This window comes from Diplotaxodon limnothrissa, linkage group LG4 (assembly GCF_057381915.1).
Source record: "Diplotaxodon limnothrissa isolate DT_005_m linkage group LG4, D_limnothrissa_male_GT1.1, whole genome shotgun sequence".
NCBI classification, from domain to species: Eukaryota; Metazoa; Chordata; class Actinopteri; order Cichliformes; family Cichlidae; genus Diplotaxodon; species Diplotaxodon limnothrissa.
Genome location: NC_140599.1, coordinates 14446929 through 14464835, shown reverse-complemented (window position 1 = coordinate 14464835; position 17907 = coordinate 14446929). Strand labels below are relative to the sequence as shown.

At 45.2% G+C, this 17907-nt stretch overlaps 1 protein-coding gene across 5 annotated transcripts in view; it reads right to left on the bottom strand.

The window, feature by feature from the left end:
- The window catches only part of mgat5b (alpha-1,6-mannosylglycoprotein 6-beta-N-acetylglucosaminyltransferase B), a 77347-nt gene extending 75509 nt beyond the window's left edge, over nucleotides 1-1838 (bottom strand). For all 5 annotated transcript variants that reach the window (XM_085352245.1, XM_085352243.1, XM_085352242.1 and 2 more), the window contains exons 1-2: nucleotides 1771-1838; nucleotides 578-690 (exon numbers count right to left, since the gene is read on the bottom strand). In XM_085352245.1, the coding sequence (XP_085208371.1) occupies nucleotides 578-690; nucleotides 1771-1838 (181 nt within the window). The remainder of the gene's footprint in view (nucleotides 1-577; nucleotides 691-1770) is intronic.
- Between the last annotated feature and the right edge of the window lie 16069 nt (nucleotides 1839-17907).

Sequence of the window (17907 nt, the reverse complement as noted above, 5' to 3'; positions counted from 1 at the left end):
TTAAAATTACCTTGTGAAAACTGTAGCTGTCACCCTGAAACACGCAGCTTCCAGCCCTCCAATGATCAAACTATCTTTGAAATCACCAGTAAATATGATTATAGCGTCAGTCATTTTCTACTTTACTTTTAAATGCTCTGCTTATTCTTGTTTGGCTGAGCTTGCGGGATCTGGCCGACTTGTAGATTACTTCCTCTGCACGACACACCGTGTGGCCCTGCACTATTTGCCCACACGCGGGGTAAAATAACCGGCATAAAGATGGACAAAACCATGAGCCAATTTTCAGCTGCGACTACAACTAAAATCGAGTCCCTCTGGGTCAGAAGAGGGTCATGACGTGAAAGCAGACGAGGAAAAAAAAATGGCGTGTAGATGAGAGGAGCCTCTCCAGGCGATGGTACCCCCTGACGCACTCCTGATGAGCAAAGTGAGCAGGTCTGTCAGTTCACTGGCAGTAATCAAGGAAGCCCCATGAAGCTCTCAGCATGTTTCCAGCCTGTTCATTACAAGTGCAGGGCACAGCCACTGAAGTCACAGGCTGCCGAGCGGCACTGATGTATAACCGCAGGCTTACCTTCAGCTCGCATGGTGAAGGGGGAATCTCCGGGTCGCTTGGCCGAGAACTGGCCCCCAAGAGAAGTCATTAGAAAGCACAGGCTGAAGAAGCCGATCCCCACCACAAAGATCCTGCAGGAGAGGGAGACAGACAAAAGGGCAATTTGTGACATAAGACCAAAAGCCAAGGATAGAGCTCAGGAGACAGAAAGAAGCAGAAGACAAAGGACAGGTGGAGTAATGTCACAGAGGAAATGCAGCAGAGTTCAGTTCAAACTTAGGACACTGAATACTTCATGACATTTTGGACCTATTTTTCAAAATTCATTTTGTCTCAGTCAAGCCAAAACCTTTTTTTTTTTGGGGGGGGGGGCACTGTGTACTCTTGTGTCATTTCAAATTAACCATGACATGTATGGGTTTGCTGCATCACACTGCGCTCAGCGAGCAGAAATCCAAAACAAAAGCATTCTGTTACAGGCAAATGGCTGCATGTGGGAGAGAAGCACGACATTTCTAAAGCTTAGAAAACAAACGCTTTGGAGCGATTGACTTAAGACAGGCTCCTCTGAACGCTCCAGGAGCCGTGCTGAGAACTGCAGGTCGGATGGTCCTGCACTTCTATCATACACACCTTTTGTTTTTGTTTTCTAAGGCAAGACTGAAAGCTGACTGCAGCCGCTCAACTACAGCCTCAGTGCCTGTGATAGAGCCGCATGTGAGATAATTGCGCGGGGTCAAGGTTGCTAATTACGCGGGGCTGTTTAGTTCACGAGTTTACGTTCAGCCCGTGTTGTCAAACTCTGAAGTTTTAATGAGTTTCTGTCTGCTGGCTTTGCTTCCACTGCTTCTCCAAGCTGCTTGTGTGGAGAAGCTTTAGCTGAATAAGCAAATCTTAATTGTGGCACAGCGGCCGCTTCTTTACTCCAATTAATCGACAAGCTCTGAACTTTTAAAACTTGCTCTACTGTGGGGGGAAAGCAAGAAACACTAATCGGTCACAGTCTGGGAAACACTAAACGATCAATTTGCAGTGGTTTTGCTATATTTCTCTTGAATCCCATTTATTTTTTACGACGTTGAGGCAAGAATAATAAAATAAAGTCATATTAAAAATCAAAAAGGAGAGGAAATGCACTCTCGCGTTACCGTTTCTAAAGTCAGCAGGCTAGTGCTTTAAGCCGTGGAAAAGCCAAACTAATGTGTTCTTACCTGAACGGTTTGAAAGTGAGAAGACATCTCCTCAGCATAATGGAAAGCTCGCTGCTGGCTGCGATCATTTTCCACACTCACAGAAAGCGTCGGCTCTGTTTAACATCGTGCGAGTGTGCGTGCCGAGCGGCGTCAAAGGCATAACTTTCAGCCGGGGTCCTGGACAACGACGGGAAGTGCGTCCAAGACAACGCAACTTCTCAGCCTTCCCGGTTCGCTGGGAACAAGTTCAGCGGAAATCCTGACGGTGAGTCGTGCAGACAGCGGGGTGGATGGTCCTTCTGAGGAGCGAACCGAGACCGATGTAAGCCGTGATAGTCTCTTTTAATAAGTTATGATCGTAGCTCCGGTGCTGGTTAATTGTCCTGAAAATCCACGCGGCATTAAGCGCAATAACCCAGGACTGCTGAGTTCATTGAATTACTCTGAGTGGATGGAGCACTGACTCTGTTCCTATTACACGAGTGGCTCTTTAGCTGGGGATGCGTTACTGATAGCGCCATCTATTGATCCAGCCTGATATACAAAAGTTGACACCGTTCTTGGAAATGAATGGGCGGATAAAGGTAAACACATAATTTCTAAAAATGTGAATATTATAGTAATATATTTTTTCAAATCACCACGCCCCCCCCCCAAAAAAAAAATAAATAAATAAAATACAAATAAAAATAAAAATCTGCAATAATTAAAATGAACCTGACTGATGCTTAAATTGCCCAACAAAAAGGAGAAAACACGTCACAGTCCTGTAATGTTTTTCTCAGTTGTGGATAAATCCGGATGGAGCGCCTCTACAAGCACTTTGAAATCGATTGCCCTCAGAAGGGTCCTTTAAGTGAAGGAAAACTAGAAAACATGATGAAACGCTCTGGTGTACAGAAAATGTAATGCGGTTCTCTGAGTTGTTGGCGTAATAAGGGTGAGCTGGAGGTTTTGTATAGGCGCTCTTCTGTTTGGAGAAAAAATACTCTAACACACTGAAGTGTATATTTAGGTGCTCTTTCAAAGCATAATGCCATGACGAGTGGCCTTTCGGGAAAGACAAGACGCGGTGTGCTGTAAGGGAATAAAACACGGTGGAAGTGTCCTTTCAGAAAAGAACACGAGCTGCTGTGTTCTATAAAATACCTTTACGATGGCCATTATGGAGAAGAATAATGTGTCCGTCGTGCAGGCTGGCAACTTGGAAAGACCTTTGGAGTTGTTGTTGGTTTAGAGCAGATAGAGAAGTGTTCTTTACTCATAGACTGAATCCAAAGCTGCAGCAGCAGAGCACAGGGAAAACTTCAGCCTGAGAATGCTGAAAACGTCCATGAAAGCTGGAAAATCTGCAACACAAATCATTTCAACTCGGAGTCAGTGTTCAGAAATACTCATACTACCCCAGCAGCAGGTTTCCGTTTGTGGGGACGTTTCAGCACCCAGGACAGCTCCACTTGCGAGGCAAACAGCAGATCAGCAGCGACACCCAGAGGGCGGAATATAGAATACAACAACAGGAGTGTCATCGTCCTCTTTTGAGCCTCGTTTTGACTTATAGGCCACGGATCATTTTAAAATAAGATGCTGCAGACTAACAGGTTGACTTCATTCTAAACTCCAAACACACATCACCGGGCAGTCCATAGTGAGTAACTCTGAGTTTACAGCAGGTAGTGGCTGGATTGGCCCTTTCAGATGAATAACAATAAGATTTTTTTAAAGATGGAAATAACCAAGTAAACAAGGAAAAGCAAGGAAAACAGATATCAGCAGATAAGGTTCTTCTAATACATTATGATCTGGCACCACGAGGAATTCTAGTGAGCTTCTGGAAACAAACAAATAAAATCTGGCACCATTCTTTAGACACTTGAGCCATTTAATTTATTATTACTATACCATTTGGTTTATTACTTTATTTTATTATTATTTCTTTATCATTTATTTATTTGGGGGGGGGGGGGGGGGGCGCTCCATCCTAATGAACGACAGACAACAGCTTCCTCTGTTGCCATAGAAACTGCTTTTGCTTTGCTTTGTCTTGGCTATATCTGTTGCTGCTACGCTGGCTTTTGGCCCGCAGACCAGTTCGGCTGGCTCTGCTGACATTACGAGCCCAAGCTGACATTTAAAATTCATCACCGGTGAGATCACATTCACTTACTGTAAAATGACAGCATGACAGGCCTTCTTCTGACTGGCTGCAGAATGCAAAATCCCAGCAAGGGTTACCCATGACAGACAGCATATTATGTGTCTGTGTGCTTATAAGAGCTAAAATGATGTTTGTTTTATGCATATGTCATTCATATCTTTTTATTTGGAAGCAATATGTAGATGCAGCTGCACAAATGAGCAAAGCGAGCACGGATTTGTGCATCAGCTGTGATTCAGGTATAAATAATCCCACCTTTGCAGTGTCATGTTGGGGTTGAACGGCAAACACAGCGAGGCTAACAGAAGAAATCATTTCTTTATTTAAGAGGTGTTGGTTTCTAAGAGAAACAGCAGCATTGTGTCTTGAGTTTGAACCACATGGTGCAGCAGGCAACTGAAAACACCAGCTGAGAAAATGAGCGCAAGGAGAAAAAGGAACAAAAGCATCAGAGAAGAATATTAGAAGAATAACAGACAGGGAGGCCGTGCTTAAAACCTCGGTCTGTTTTGCATTTCTGGCACATAACAGAGGACTTGAATGTGCAAGAAGACATTTGGATAGGCCTGCAGAGCTCTGGGAGTCTGTTTCGTGGAGGGATTTAAGCAAATTACATGATATGTACATGATAAACACTGTCCTCACAACTGAGCACGAGCAGCTTCGTCCTGTCATCGTGCTGTTTTGGCGCTTTTGGAGTAGTTTAACCTTGCCTGACTTCATGGGATTTTACAGAAAAGGAGTCACTCCGTCTGAAAGTTATGTTTGAACAATGATTGTGTCACGGCTGCCGAGGCGAGCCGTGTGGATTTAGAAGGAGGACCCAAGATGCAGGCAGTGGATGAGATACCGGTGGTTTTATTTACAGAGGTGTAGTGGCAAACAAACAGTGGGGCATAACAAACAACTAAAGACACCTAAACTGGGAGAACTAAAAATAACAGACCTGGGAGCATATGACAACGGATGATGAATAGCAGAGAGACGCAGACGAGGAACAGGACACCGTGGAACACAGGGTAACAGACTGACACGGAGTTACACAGACTGACACGGAGGAACACAGACGAACCGGCAACAGGCAGGAGAACACACAGGGCTTAAATACACACACCAGTAATCAGGGGATGAGAGACAGGAGGGCAACACAGCTGGGAGGAATCTGGGCTGACGGGACAGGGGAAACGTAAACTGATCACACTCACATATGACACGGACCTTCACAATAAAACAGGAAACTCAGATACATGGAACCAGACAAGACATTGAACTAAACAGACAGATTCACAAACAGATGGGGAGACACCATAGACAGACAGATACAGACGCAGACTCAGAGGCAGATCGAAAATAACACAGAACTTAAACAATCATCATCTAGAAAATGATAACAAACTAAAAGCGCTGGGTCACCGACCCAGGACCATGACAGTACCCCCCCCCCCCCCCCCCCCCCCCCCTCAAGGGCTGGCACCAGACAGCCCAGCAGAAACGAAAAAATGGACCAAAACAAAACAGAAAACAACCCGACCAGGGCGGGCGGAGGGGGCCCAGGACGGAGGGACAGAGTCCAAAAAGGCCCAGATGGTCAAGTTCAGGAAGCCGACCATGCGAATGGCAACGGGGCAGGTCCGGATGCCGGCCACGCAGTAGGCAGTGGCGTGGAAACAGTTCTGGGGGCCGACCGTGCGGACGGCAACGGCGGCGTGGAAACAGTTCTGGGGGCCGACCGTGCGGACGGCAACGGCGGCGTGGAAACAGTTCTGGGGGCCGACCGTGCGGACGGCAACGGCGGCGTGGAAACAAGTCCGGAGGCCGGCCACGCGGAAGGCAGTGGCAGTGTTCAGGAGGGCGTCCACGGTGGCGGAGATGCCCAACAAGCGGCCTGGCAGATGACCGAAGATGTGGAGGTGGTAGTAGTGGACCTGAAGGCTGCGTGGCCCCTGCAGCCCCAGGCGAGGCTGATGAGGATGATGAGGATGCCGAGGCCGGTCCAGACGAGGCCGGACCAGGCGAGGCTGATGAGGATGCGGAGGCCGGACCAGGCGAGGCTGATGAGGATGCGGAGGCCGGACCAGGCGAGGCTGATGAGGATGCAGAGGCCGGACCAGGCGAGGCTGAAGCTGATGAGGATGCTGAAGCTGGACCAGGCGAGGCTGAAGCTGATGAGGACGCTGAAGCTGGACCAGGCGAGGCTGAAGCTGATGAGGACGCTGAAGCTGGACCAGGCAAAGCAGCTGATGAGGACGCTGAAGCTGGACCAGGCAAAGCAGCTGATGAGGACGCTGAAGCTGGACCAGGCAAAGCAGCTGATGAGGATGCTGAAGCTGGACCAGGCAAAGCAGCTGATGAGGATGCTGAAGCTGGACCAGGCGAAGCAGCTGAAGCTGAAGAGGAGGCCACTGCAGGTGATGCGGGAGCTGGACCAGGCGAGGATGAAGACACGGAGGCTGGACCAGGCGAGGATGAAGACACGGAGGCTGGACCAGGCGAGGATGAAGACACGGAGGCTGGACCAGGCGAGGATGTAGCAGTGGCTGGACCAGGTGAAGCGGATGAAGCCGAAGCATGCGCTGGACCAGGCGGCGCTGAGGATGCTGAATCCGGACCAGGCGACGGCGTGGAGGATGCAGCAGAGGCCGGGCCAGGCAACGGCGTGGAGGATGCAGACGGAGGCGCTGCAGCAGGTGGCGGCATGGATGAAACTGCTGCTGCAAGCGTGGATGAGGCTGCTGGTGGAGCAGCTGGTGGCTGGACGGGCTCCTCGGGCCCCCCAGCTGACGAGGAAGGAGGCTGGACGGGCTCCTCGGGCCCCCCAGCAAAAACAGTCTCAGAACCAGTGGGCACTGGAGCCCCTGGCACACACAGAACAGAACCAGCAGGTGCGGAGACCTCTGGCAGGAACGCAACAGAACCAGCAGGCACACGGGCCTCTGGCAGGGACAGAACAGGACCAGCAGGCACACGGGCCTCTGGCAGGGACAGAACAGGACCAGCAGGCACACGGGCCTCTGGCAAACACATAGCGGCCTGCAGCTGCGCAGAGCATTGACCCTGCTCAGGCAGCGACAGCTCTGTGCAGTCCTCAGCTGGCTTCTTAAACTCCAGGGGTCCAGAGTCTAATGGGGGCTGAAACCCAGCCTCTGGGGAGGCCCTGGAGTGCATCTCAGTCTCAGAACTGGCCAGCCTTTGAGGAATGTTGACATTGTTCTTGGGTTTGTCTCTCTGCTTGGAGTACGGAGTTGTTGAACTGTCCGTTATGGGTTGGACTGACATGGCTTGCTGTACAGGAGGAGTAGGTGAAGGTGATGGCTGAACAGGTAGTGGAGCAACTGACACAGGATGCAGGGCTGGTGACTGCTGAACTGAGGATAAAGCTAATGATTCTTCTGCTAACCGGGCTACTGACTGGGCCATGGATTGTAACAGGGTTTGTAATAAGTCTGGCTGTGACTGTAATTGAGCTATGGATTGTGAGGCTGAATGTGGCGGAGGTGGCGACTGGGCTTCTGGCCGGGCGGCTAACTGAGCTTCTGGCCGGGCGGCTAACTGAGCTTCTGGCCGGGCGGCTAACTGAGCTTCTGGCCGGGCGGCTAACTGAGCTTCTGGCCGGGCGGCCAACTGAGCTTCTAAACAGTTTTTGTCCTGTGCCGTACAGAACATCACCCCTGAGTAAACGGTCCCACAGTTCAGACCAACAATACTGTCCTGTCCACTCACCACAGCTGGCTGCTCGGAAATCCCCAGGTCCGACTGTGGCGAGGAGCGTCGGCAGCGTGAGCGCCGTTTCCCCCTCGAAGGCTGGGTTGACGGGCCGGGCAGAACACCCTCCGTCGGACTGGGCAGTGAAGCATGAGCTGCAGGGTGGGTGGTAGCAGCCGGGGGGTGAAGACGGAGTCCATTCAGAATGAAATTCTGTGCGAGCGGGTGAAGTGAGCTGAGCAGCCAGGGGAGACCAGAAACCAAGCGCTGTAGCCGATTAGCCACGGCTTGGCGAAATTCTCTCCCCTCGTGCTCCAGCCACGCGTTGATTAATTTGTCCACGGAGTAAACAATGTCCTCCCGGAGCTCCTTGGGCGGGTTGAATGCTGCTGGGTCCATAGTGGCCGGTTCGTACTGTCACGGCTGCCGAGGCGAGCCGTGTGGATTTAGAAGGAGGACCCAAGATGCAGGCAGTGGATGAGATACCGGTGGTTTTATTTACAGAGGTGTAGTGGCAAACAAACAGTGGGGCATAACAAACAACTAAAGACACCTAAACTGGGAGAACTAAAAATAACAGACCTGGGAGCATATGACAACGGATGATGAATAGCAGAGAGACGCAGACGAGGAACAGGACACCGTGGAACACAGGGTAACAGACTGACACGGAGTTACACAGACTGACACGGAGGAACACAGACGAACCGGCAACAGGCAGGAGAACACACAGGGCTTAAATACACACACCAGTAATCAGGGGATGAGAGACAGGAGGGCAACACAGCTGGGAGGAATCTGGGCTGACGGGACAGGGGAAACGTAAACTGATCACACTCACATATGACACGGACCTTCACAATAAAACAGGAAACTCAGATACATGGAACCAGACAAGACATTGAACTAAACAGACAGATTCACAAACAGATGGGGAGACACCATAGACAGACAGATACAGACGCAGACTCAGAGGCAGATCGAAAATAACACAGAACTTAAACAATCATCATCTAGAAAATGATAACAAACTAAAAGCGCTGGGTCACCGACCCAGGACCATGACAGTACCCCCCCCTCAAGGGCTGGCACCAGACAGCCCAGCAGAAACGAAAAAATGGACCAAAACAAAACAGAAAACAACCCGACCAGGGCGGGCGGAGGGGGCCCAGGACGGAGGGACAGAGTCCAAAAAGGCCCAGATGGTCAAGTTCAGGAAGCCGACCATGCAAATGGCAACGGGGCAGGTCCGGATGCCGACCACGCAGTAGGCAGTGGCGTGGAAACAGTTCTGGGGGCCGACCGTGCGGACGGCAACGGCGGCGTGGAAACAGTTCTGGGGGCCGACCGTGCGGACGGCAACGGCGGCGTGGAAACAGTTCTGGGGGCCGACCGTGCGAACGGCAACGGCGGCGTGGAAACAGTTCTGGGGGCCGACCGTGCGGATGGCAACGGCGGCGTGGAAACAGTTCTGGGGGCCGACCGTGCGGACAGCAACGGCGGCGTGGAAACAAGTCCGGAGGCCGGCCACGCGGAAGGCAGTGGCAGTGTTCAGGAGGGCGTCCACGGTGGCGGAGATGCCCAACAAGCGGCCTGGCAGATGACCGAAGATGTGGAGGTGGTAGTAGTGGACCTGAAGGCTGCGTGGCCCCTGCAGCCCCAGGCGAGGCTGATGAGGATGATGAGGATGCCGAGGCCGGTCCAGACGAGGCCGGACCAGGCGAGGCTGATGAGGATGCGGAGGCCGGACCAGGCGAGGCTGATGAGGATGCGGAAAATGATAACAAACTAAAAGCGCTGGGTCACCGACCCAGGACCATGACAGATTGTGAAAGAAACAAAATTGGTTTCATAGACATAGCTATGTGGTGACATAGGCCTGCAAATTTTGACAGTACTGTTTTTGTCTTGTAACATGGTAGGAGAGAACAGTCCTGATCGCATTTATATTGTTAAAATAAAAGGCAAGCTAAATAATAAAACATCCACCATTCACATCAGCATAATGAAAATGAAATAAAGATGAAGATGTGAAAAGGTGAGACTTTTCAAAGCAATAATACTAAAAAGTACAGCCTTCTTATGATGTAGGATACAGACATGTTGCTTGTTTTCCTGCTAAATTACTAATAAATTAACTTACATTTATGTACAGATTAGTCATGCATTACTTAAGATTACTTACACCTTAATGAAACTGACTTGCAGTTGAATTATTTCTTTGTTTCCAGGTAAAAGTCTGACTTGTTACTCACTTATTCCAGTGTACCTACCTGTTAGTATAATTACATTCTATTTTCAAACAAAATACATTGAAATTCCATTTAATTACAGGGTTCCACACCGTATTACATAATTTCTCAAATGCTAATCCTTTTTTAGAAGACGCCCTCTGAGTATTAATCATTGGATTTCCCAGCTTAATTCAGGTTCAATTCAGGTGTTCGTTCATGAAAAATCCTCAAGGGGACATCACAATCCCAGAATCTGGACTCTTTTATGCTTATGCTTTCGGATGGGAACGACATGGTGAAAATCAGACTGAGGGAAACTACTGGTTAATAAAATACTGTAGTTCATACAAAGCAAACGGTTTTTGGAAATATTAACTTTGGGGCACATTTGGAGAAAGATTTATTGACCTGTATTTTCCTAATCGCAAAAAAGTTTCTACTTAGATGTAAAGATTTCCCTCATAAATCAGTGCTAAACTATCTTTGGCTCCACTTTCTTTTAACCACAGAGACCCTCTTAAATATCTCACATCTTCTTTTTCATTACCTCTCTTTTATTTGCTTTCTTCTTCTTCTGGGATTTTTATCAGCTACAATAAATATCTTCTTTTGATTTTCTTCTTGTCATAAGCCATCATCTTCTCACTGACCCCTCCGTCTCTGCACTCTCCACATACAGCCTCTCTCAATCTATCTAACCTTATCTTAATCTCACCATCTTTTCTCTCTGTCTGTTTACTTGTCCCTTGAGAATCTGCTTCCACTGCTGTTTCTCTCACCCTCCCACTGTTTGGTTTGGACTTGCTCTGCTTTGCTGAAAATTCACAGAAGCAAATGCCCAAGGGCGCACACACACACACACACACACACACACACACACACACACACACACACACACACACACACAGTCTTAAAAGTATTATACCAAACACCGAGTTAGTATTCGATAGGGATCTATGCACCTGGGGAAAATGCAGAATGTTTTAGGGTATTGGCAGAAAATCAGATGTATTAAGCTTCATATTTGTGATCATGAGATTCAGTCATAGTGAATATATTACATCTTTTTTTCCTGGTGTCTAGCAGGGGAAGATGTGTGGGAGAAAATCAGGGGACTGAGTGCACAGTTCTTCAGCCCACGTAACTTTCTTTGCTTGCTGAGTCTCATTCAAGGCAGCGCACATACCCGAAGCACTAAAACATCTCCGTATATCCAGCGCCCTTGTGGAAATATCCAGTAATTATTACCGTGATTCATGGGTTTCGACACATACTTAACGAAGGTGTGTGGGCTTAGCGTTGTGCCACTAGGTTAAACCCAGGGCTTTCAGGGTCACAGAGGCAGTATACTTCATAAAAGAGTGTGTCACCATGGTAACTCATGCTGCAGACCTAACCTGCTTTGGTGCGGGTTAAGTGTGAGATAAGAAACCACTATATATAAACCCTGCTGGAAAATTGCTTCATTCCTAGAAGACCCCATGAACCTCAGTGCACGGATAAGAGGGCCTTTAGATTTTTGAGGCCACTTCAACACTTTGACTCTCCCTGACAAGGATCAATGAGAGGCAGACATTTTCCGCAGTGGGAGCTTTATATCTTGCTTTGTTTTACCTGCTTTCAGCGAGCAATTTTAAAGCAATTTCATTGTCCTATAGGTCTCCATATAATCACCGTTGTTGGCTATTTTCTGACTTGCTGAACTTATAAATATTTCCATTTGTAAAGGTGTTGGAAGCAAGTTATGAATAAATCCAAATGGTAATCATATATAGTATTATCTATGGATCTTATACTTAGATGTCGTACCTGTGCTAACATGATTAGTGCCTCAGTGCTGTCTCTCAGTTTTGATATAATTTCTCAATATCAGCCAACTCTTCTGTCTGCCCGTTGTACATGCCATGCAGGGGCCTGTCCTGTCATGATGGTTCCTTTGGCATGTTTAGGACTACTCAAGACTTGTTTACTCTCTGCAGTTTGCAAGTGAAAGGATAAGTTCTATTTAAAAACAATCAGACCTGATTCTCGTATCAAACACTCCACTCTAGGATATATTTGCTACATTCTAATATCTACACCACTTGTAGATTATTCTTCTTATGGTAGAATTATTTATTCCAATCATCTTTATTGAGACTCGGCATGTTGAACTGTTGTTGGAAAAGAGACCCTGAATGTTACAGGGTGTCATTAGTGAAGGAGGTAAATTTGAACCTTTGATTCTAAGAAAGGTCTATCTACAAGCTTTTAAAATGTAGGTATATACTCCCTTTTTAATGTGACTGGGTGGGTTTTTTCACCTAAATCACGACAAGACCTAAAAAAATCTAAATGTCATGAAATGTCACGCGTTATTTCTTTTCGTATGTCAGCTTTATCTGCACTTTTTGAAAGAAGGTTTAAATGTTTGCTCTTACAGATATATGTCCAAATAAAGTTATAGGTTGAAATAGTTTTTTAAGGTCTATGAAAGTATATTTTAAAAGCAGTTACACTGCACATATATCACATTTTCAAAAGCTCACATACATAGCTGCACATTGCTAATCTGAATGAAAGTGAACAACACAGAGTCTTACGGGCTTGTGAAAACGTGTTCAACATGTTTCACTGCCAGTGATTCTGAGTTCATGTCAGAGCCACGGTCTTTTGACACTTTCTTTAGTCATTATTTCATTTAAATTTTTTATTACTTCTTTCCAAACTATCATCCTCATTTCTAGCACCCAGTGATTTATTTCCATTAGTGGGGGTTTGGTCAAATTACTACTCACAAATAGATCCCCTGCTCAACAGAGACATAAATGTCATAACTCCCATAAAAAATTGTAAGTGATACATAGCGCTTGATGCACTGATACTAGTGTTGAGCACAAGCAAAGCACCAGTCTTAATGGTCATTTATACAGTTCCATCAAGAGTCAGATCCATTAAGATCTGAATGACTGTGTATGTCATAGCAAATAAAATATGCATGCAACAAACACAGTGGAGGAAATAATTATTTGATCCCCTGCTGAATTTGTAAGTTCACTCACTTGCAAAGAAATGAACAGTCTCTCATTTTTATGGGAGTTTCATTTTAATGCAGAGAGAAAGAATATCAACAAAAAATCTGGAGCAAAAGAAATTAGATAAAAGTTTTGAATTGATTTGCATGTTTTTGAGCGAAATAAGTAATTGATCTGCTACAACACAGCCAGCATTCTGGCTCCCAGCACTGGCTGTGCACCGATACAGCTCACAGATTCCAGTCAATATCATTCAATTGATTACTCAATTTAGATACTTCTGATCACAACTCGTTTTGTGTTATCTTTACAGCCCTGGTTTCAGATCCAGTCCCTTACCTTTTTTGGAGTTTGCATAATCTTCCTGTGTCTGCATGGATTCACTCCAGCTACTCCAGACATGTCCTCCAAACACATCAGGTTAATTAGTGATTGTAAACTGACCATAGATGTGAATGCTTAATTAGCTCTCTTAATATGCAGTGGGTCTACCAGACCCACTGCATATTTAGTATCTTAAAATGTTTAACTTTGTCGCAGTTTCAAGGAGTACAGACCATATTATTAGATATTTTATCTCTGTTCGGGCCCAGCACCTCCTGATCAGGATGATTTTCTAGGTGTCATCCAGGATGAAAAGTTTTTAAAATTACTGGTTCCTTGGAGCCTGCTGTCCAGGCAACCAAAGCCATGTTAACAAGTCCCATGATCAAGAAGCGGGACTAATCAAATTTGACTTGGAAGACCATTCCAGTTTCTTCTTATCAAGATTAGCAGGAAAAACACCTGGACAACATCCAGGTAGGTAGTACTGGGCAAGTCCCCTCACCCACATTGGCTCCAGCTGACCACCACATACCTATTGGGTAAAACCCAAAGGATTGGGGATTAGGACATTTTTTATGAGAGAGCTGAGGCAGACTTCCTGTATAGGGGTTTTGCAGGCCCTGCAGATTGACAGTGTGATAAATGATAAAGCAGTTCCCAGACAGGCAGAAGGCAAAATATTAGGGAATGTGTGGGATCAGACAGGTGTTGGTGCTTGAAATGGAGCAATGCTGTGTGTGAAAATAGGAAGCAGGATGACAAAACACAGGCATGCTATAAACACACAAATACAAACAAATACACCCCCTCCCGTCCAGTGTGTCAGTGGGACCGAACGCCTTACTATATCTTAAAGTGAGCAGTGCCATATTCCCACATTACACGATGGGAGTCAAGCACCAATTTCCCCTTGTGAGTCACCGGGCGGTTAGCCAGAATCCCTCCAAGGTTGGCTAAAAGTCTTGTTCCATGAACTCCTCCCACATCAGAGTTTTGCTACAGCTACTTCAAGAGCTACACTCAGCTTTCATAGTTTTCTTACATACAACATATACATGAGCACTTTGGAAAACCTTAGTTTCAGTTTCCGAGGATTTTGATGTGATTACTGGCCAGATTTTACACACTTCAAACATATTTATTTCATTCATATTTCATGAACTGATTCTGGGCATAGGTGTGCTTTATACATAAAGGTGCTGAGACTATAGGTCATCTGCATTCATGCAGTAAAGTGATATTTACAGATCACTATCACTGTCAACTCCAGAGAGGGATTGACTTATAAATGCAGTTATGTTGGGGAGTTGGCCCTCAGGATACAGCATGTCTCAAACTGTAACATGAGGAAAATCCCAAGTCAAACAGGTCTGAACTTTCTGAACAGTGGTTTTTCTTTTGCCATCACTTGAGTTTGGTGTCAAAAACATTGAGACGAAAATACTGGGTGCATGGTGCTTTACTGTATGAAGGCATGATTCGGCAAAAAACAACTTTAAAGCCAAAATTCCTTCTCTCTGCTCAAACATGTTCACTGCATCTGCAACAAAAGCTGCTTCTTTGGCATTTGCTATTAACTCCATTGCATAATGCATGTTACTGACTGTTCTCCTCTTTTGGTTTATGGATGTTTGGTGTATGCTGCCATGATTAGAGGGAATTTTAAGGCCTTTGCTATAATTTTCAGTTAGATTTTCTAAGTACATCGGTAAACTCATTCAGGTGAGGATACGTTTTGCCTTGGTGTGAGTGCGAGCTGAAACATGCCAGTGCTCATTAAGTAGCTGTGAATCAGTGAGTAAAGGTATTACAATATCAGACAGGCTGCTACTTGGTTGGTATTAAATAAAAAAAAGCCTGATAAATGATATTTAACTTAACCCTTTTTATTATAACATGAAACAAAGTGGAAAAAATGAAAAGTGAGTCCTTTGGATACTCTGCATCACCTTCTACAGCCTGTCTTTGTTAGGCTCTAGTAAGCAGGTTAGCTTGCTAACTAGCTTCCAGTGTTCTTCCTTTACTGGCATGACAACCATTAAAATAAAACCTTTCTATATTATAACTCCAGAGTCTCTGCTGTCAGCTCACTTTTACATTGTCTGGGTCTGTGCAGCTGCAAGACGTTCTGCTGCAACACCCCCAAAAGCCCCAGCTGTCTTCATCTCCAAGCTGTCTGAGATGCTTACCTTTGTATGTCTGACGCCCTCCACACTCCTTGTGAATTTTATATTTCACATCTATACTGACTCTCACAACTACCCTTTGCTGCAGAAATGTCACTCTTAGACTGCTTTAGCATTGGTCACCATGTTTAAGACCCCAAAGATCACACACTGGAAGGATATAGCCCCTTCCGACCTGCACTATATTGACCTCGCTGTCTCTGATCATCATGCCATCTTTTTCTCTGTTACTGTTCTCCCGCCCAGTGTCAGGTGTATCATCGCATACAGGAACATAAAGTCTCTCGCAAGTCACTGGGCTTGGCTTGACCTCTGACCCTCCAGAGCACAATGTGGAAGGGCACGCTACGGTTCTGTGTTGTCTCTGTGCCTTGACTCTGTGGTCCCTTTAAAATCACAACAAATCCAAAATCTCAAACTCCCATCTTCATCCTGCTCTCAATTCCCAATATGAAGGCCTTTGGTTTGGGTTAAATGCACCTTCATCCACAGAAACTATACAAAAAAAAAACCTAGTTTATAGGTGTTATTAATGAATATGCTCAAGGCTGAAACTTCCCCTCATGTTTGCTTTCCTGTCTCAAAGTGTTCTGTTTACTGAACTTTTAAAACATTCGTTTTCACTTCATTAAAAAAAATGTATGCGTGTCCTTAATTTAAATAGATGGAATGTATTAATATAGCACTTTGCTCATCTCATCCATGATGGCTGACACTAGAATCTCGTGGCCAAGATTCCAGCTCAAGTTATGAAAGCTCAAAAGGATTTAGACAAATACAAACCCTGATCTCAAAATAAAACAAAGACACTTGCCACATGTTGAGGAAAAAAGACATGATGAGTCTTTGTCAGCGCTGTGGTGAAAATCGCCTGAAATGCATTTGTTTTCCGGCACATTTCTTCACTCTTCTTCCAGAGAATAACGGTTTACATTTAAATGGGTCATAGCGATACAGACATTACAAAATCCTTCAAACTTAAATTAAATCACATGATTGTAACAAAACAGTGTCTCCTGCTATGAAGAAAAAAAGTAAGGTGTGTTGACTGTACTGTCTTTTGCTCTGTCCAGTTCACCAGTCGCTATATGTGGTGTACATAGTTACGCCACATATAGTCTTCTCTGTCATTTCCATTTCTAAAGGATAGAAGTTATTAACAATCATTCAAGATCAGGTCTCTGGATAGATCAGACCTTGTGAAAATATGAGTTTCTTTTGTCTGATGCTTGGTGACATACATGTACATCCTAAACGTAATTATTTGTAATCACCAAGATTATTAACTGAAACTAAAACCAGAGGTGAAACAGCATTTAGTTAAGTAAATTGAAATAAAGTAAAATAACTAAAAACTAAAAAAAAAGTAGGAAATATTTCCTTCAAGTATCACAACTTCCTCGATGAAGCATTGATAGACACGATGTTGTGAGACTGGATGTTTACAAGTCTGCGATTCGACTGCTTTTAAAAGGTTCACTGTTTTTATTGTAATACCTGTGCTTATTTTCTTTTGCCTCTGACATATCCTCCAAACATTAATAATTAAAGTTATAAGGCGAGTAAACACGTGAGTTTAAGAAAATACCATTAGCCAATGATACGTTTAGGGGAAAACATGATATAGCTCTGCGTCCAGCTGGTGAGCTGTCCAGAGTGACCTGTCCCCCGCCTTTTGCCCCATGGTAGCTGGGAAGCTGATAAGCATAAGTGAGAGCAAATGGATGGATGGATGGATGTATGGATGGTTGGACACATAAACACATAAGCACTCCTGCATTTGCTCAATTAGGTGGGGATTTGATATATTATCAATCAATCAATCAATCAATCACAAAAGAAGGGTAAAGCCAACCAGTTCAAAAAAGATGACTGAAAACTAAATAAACTAACTGTAAGAGTTAGTATTAAATTTGTTCCCCTATGTTGTTTTCTTAAGAAGAGAAAACTCAGTTTGTTGGAGCAGGGCATGTCTGTTCATGTTGCTGAGTAAATATGATACCCTAAGCTGAAGTGTCTTAACAGCAGAGAATGAGGCACTGTGTGTTCCTTCATTCTGCCCGTGTGCTCTGACACCATAAAACAGAGTCAAACTAAACGCCACAGACATCTACAGTGGATCAAAGACAGCAGGGTGGTACGTATAGATAGACTTGTTTTAGCCCATGTAGTAGCTCTCTGTGCTTGGCTTTTATCTGATTCCTCTCATGTAAAAAACATTGATTTTCATGCAGGTTAAAATGATGGCTTTCTTATTTACTGAATGGAGACATGTTACTGCCTTGGTTTCTATTTTCTGGCTAGCTGCAGCAGAAGGTAAGTCTTTGTTTTGAGTTTTGAACAGTGCTTAAAAAGAAGTCCTCACGGGAACTTTTTTTTTTTTTAAGATAAGATAAGACTTTATTGATCCCACAACGGGGAAATTTTTGCGTCACCTCAGCTCAAGTACAGATATATGAAGGAAATACAAAAATACAATTAAGTACAATCAATGAAAAAAAGTAAGATAATACACTATATACAGTGGGGCAAAA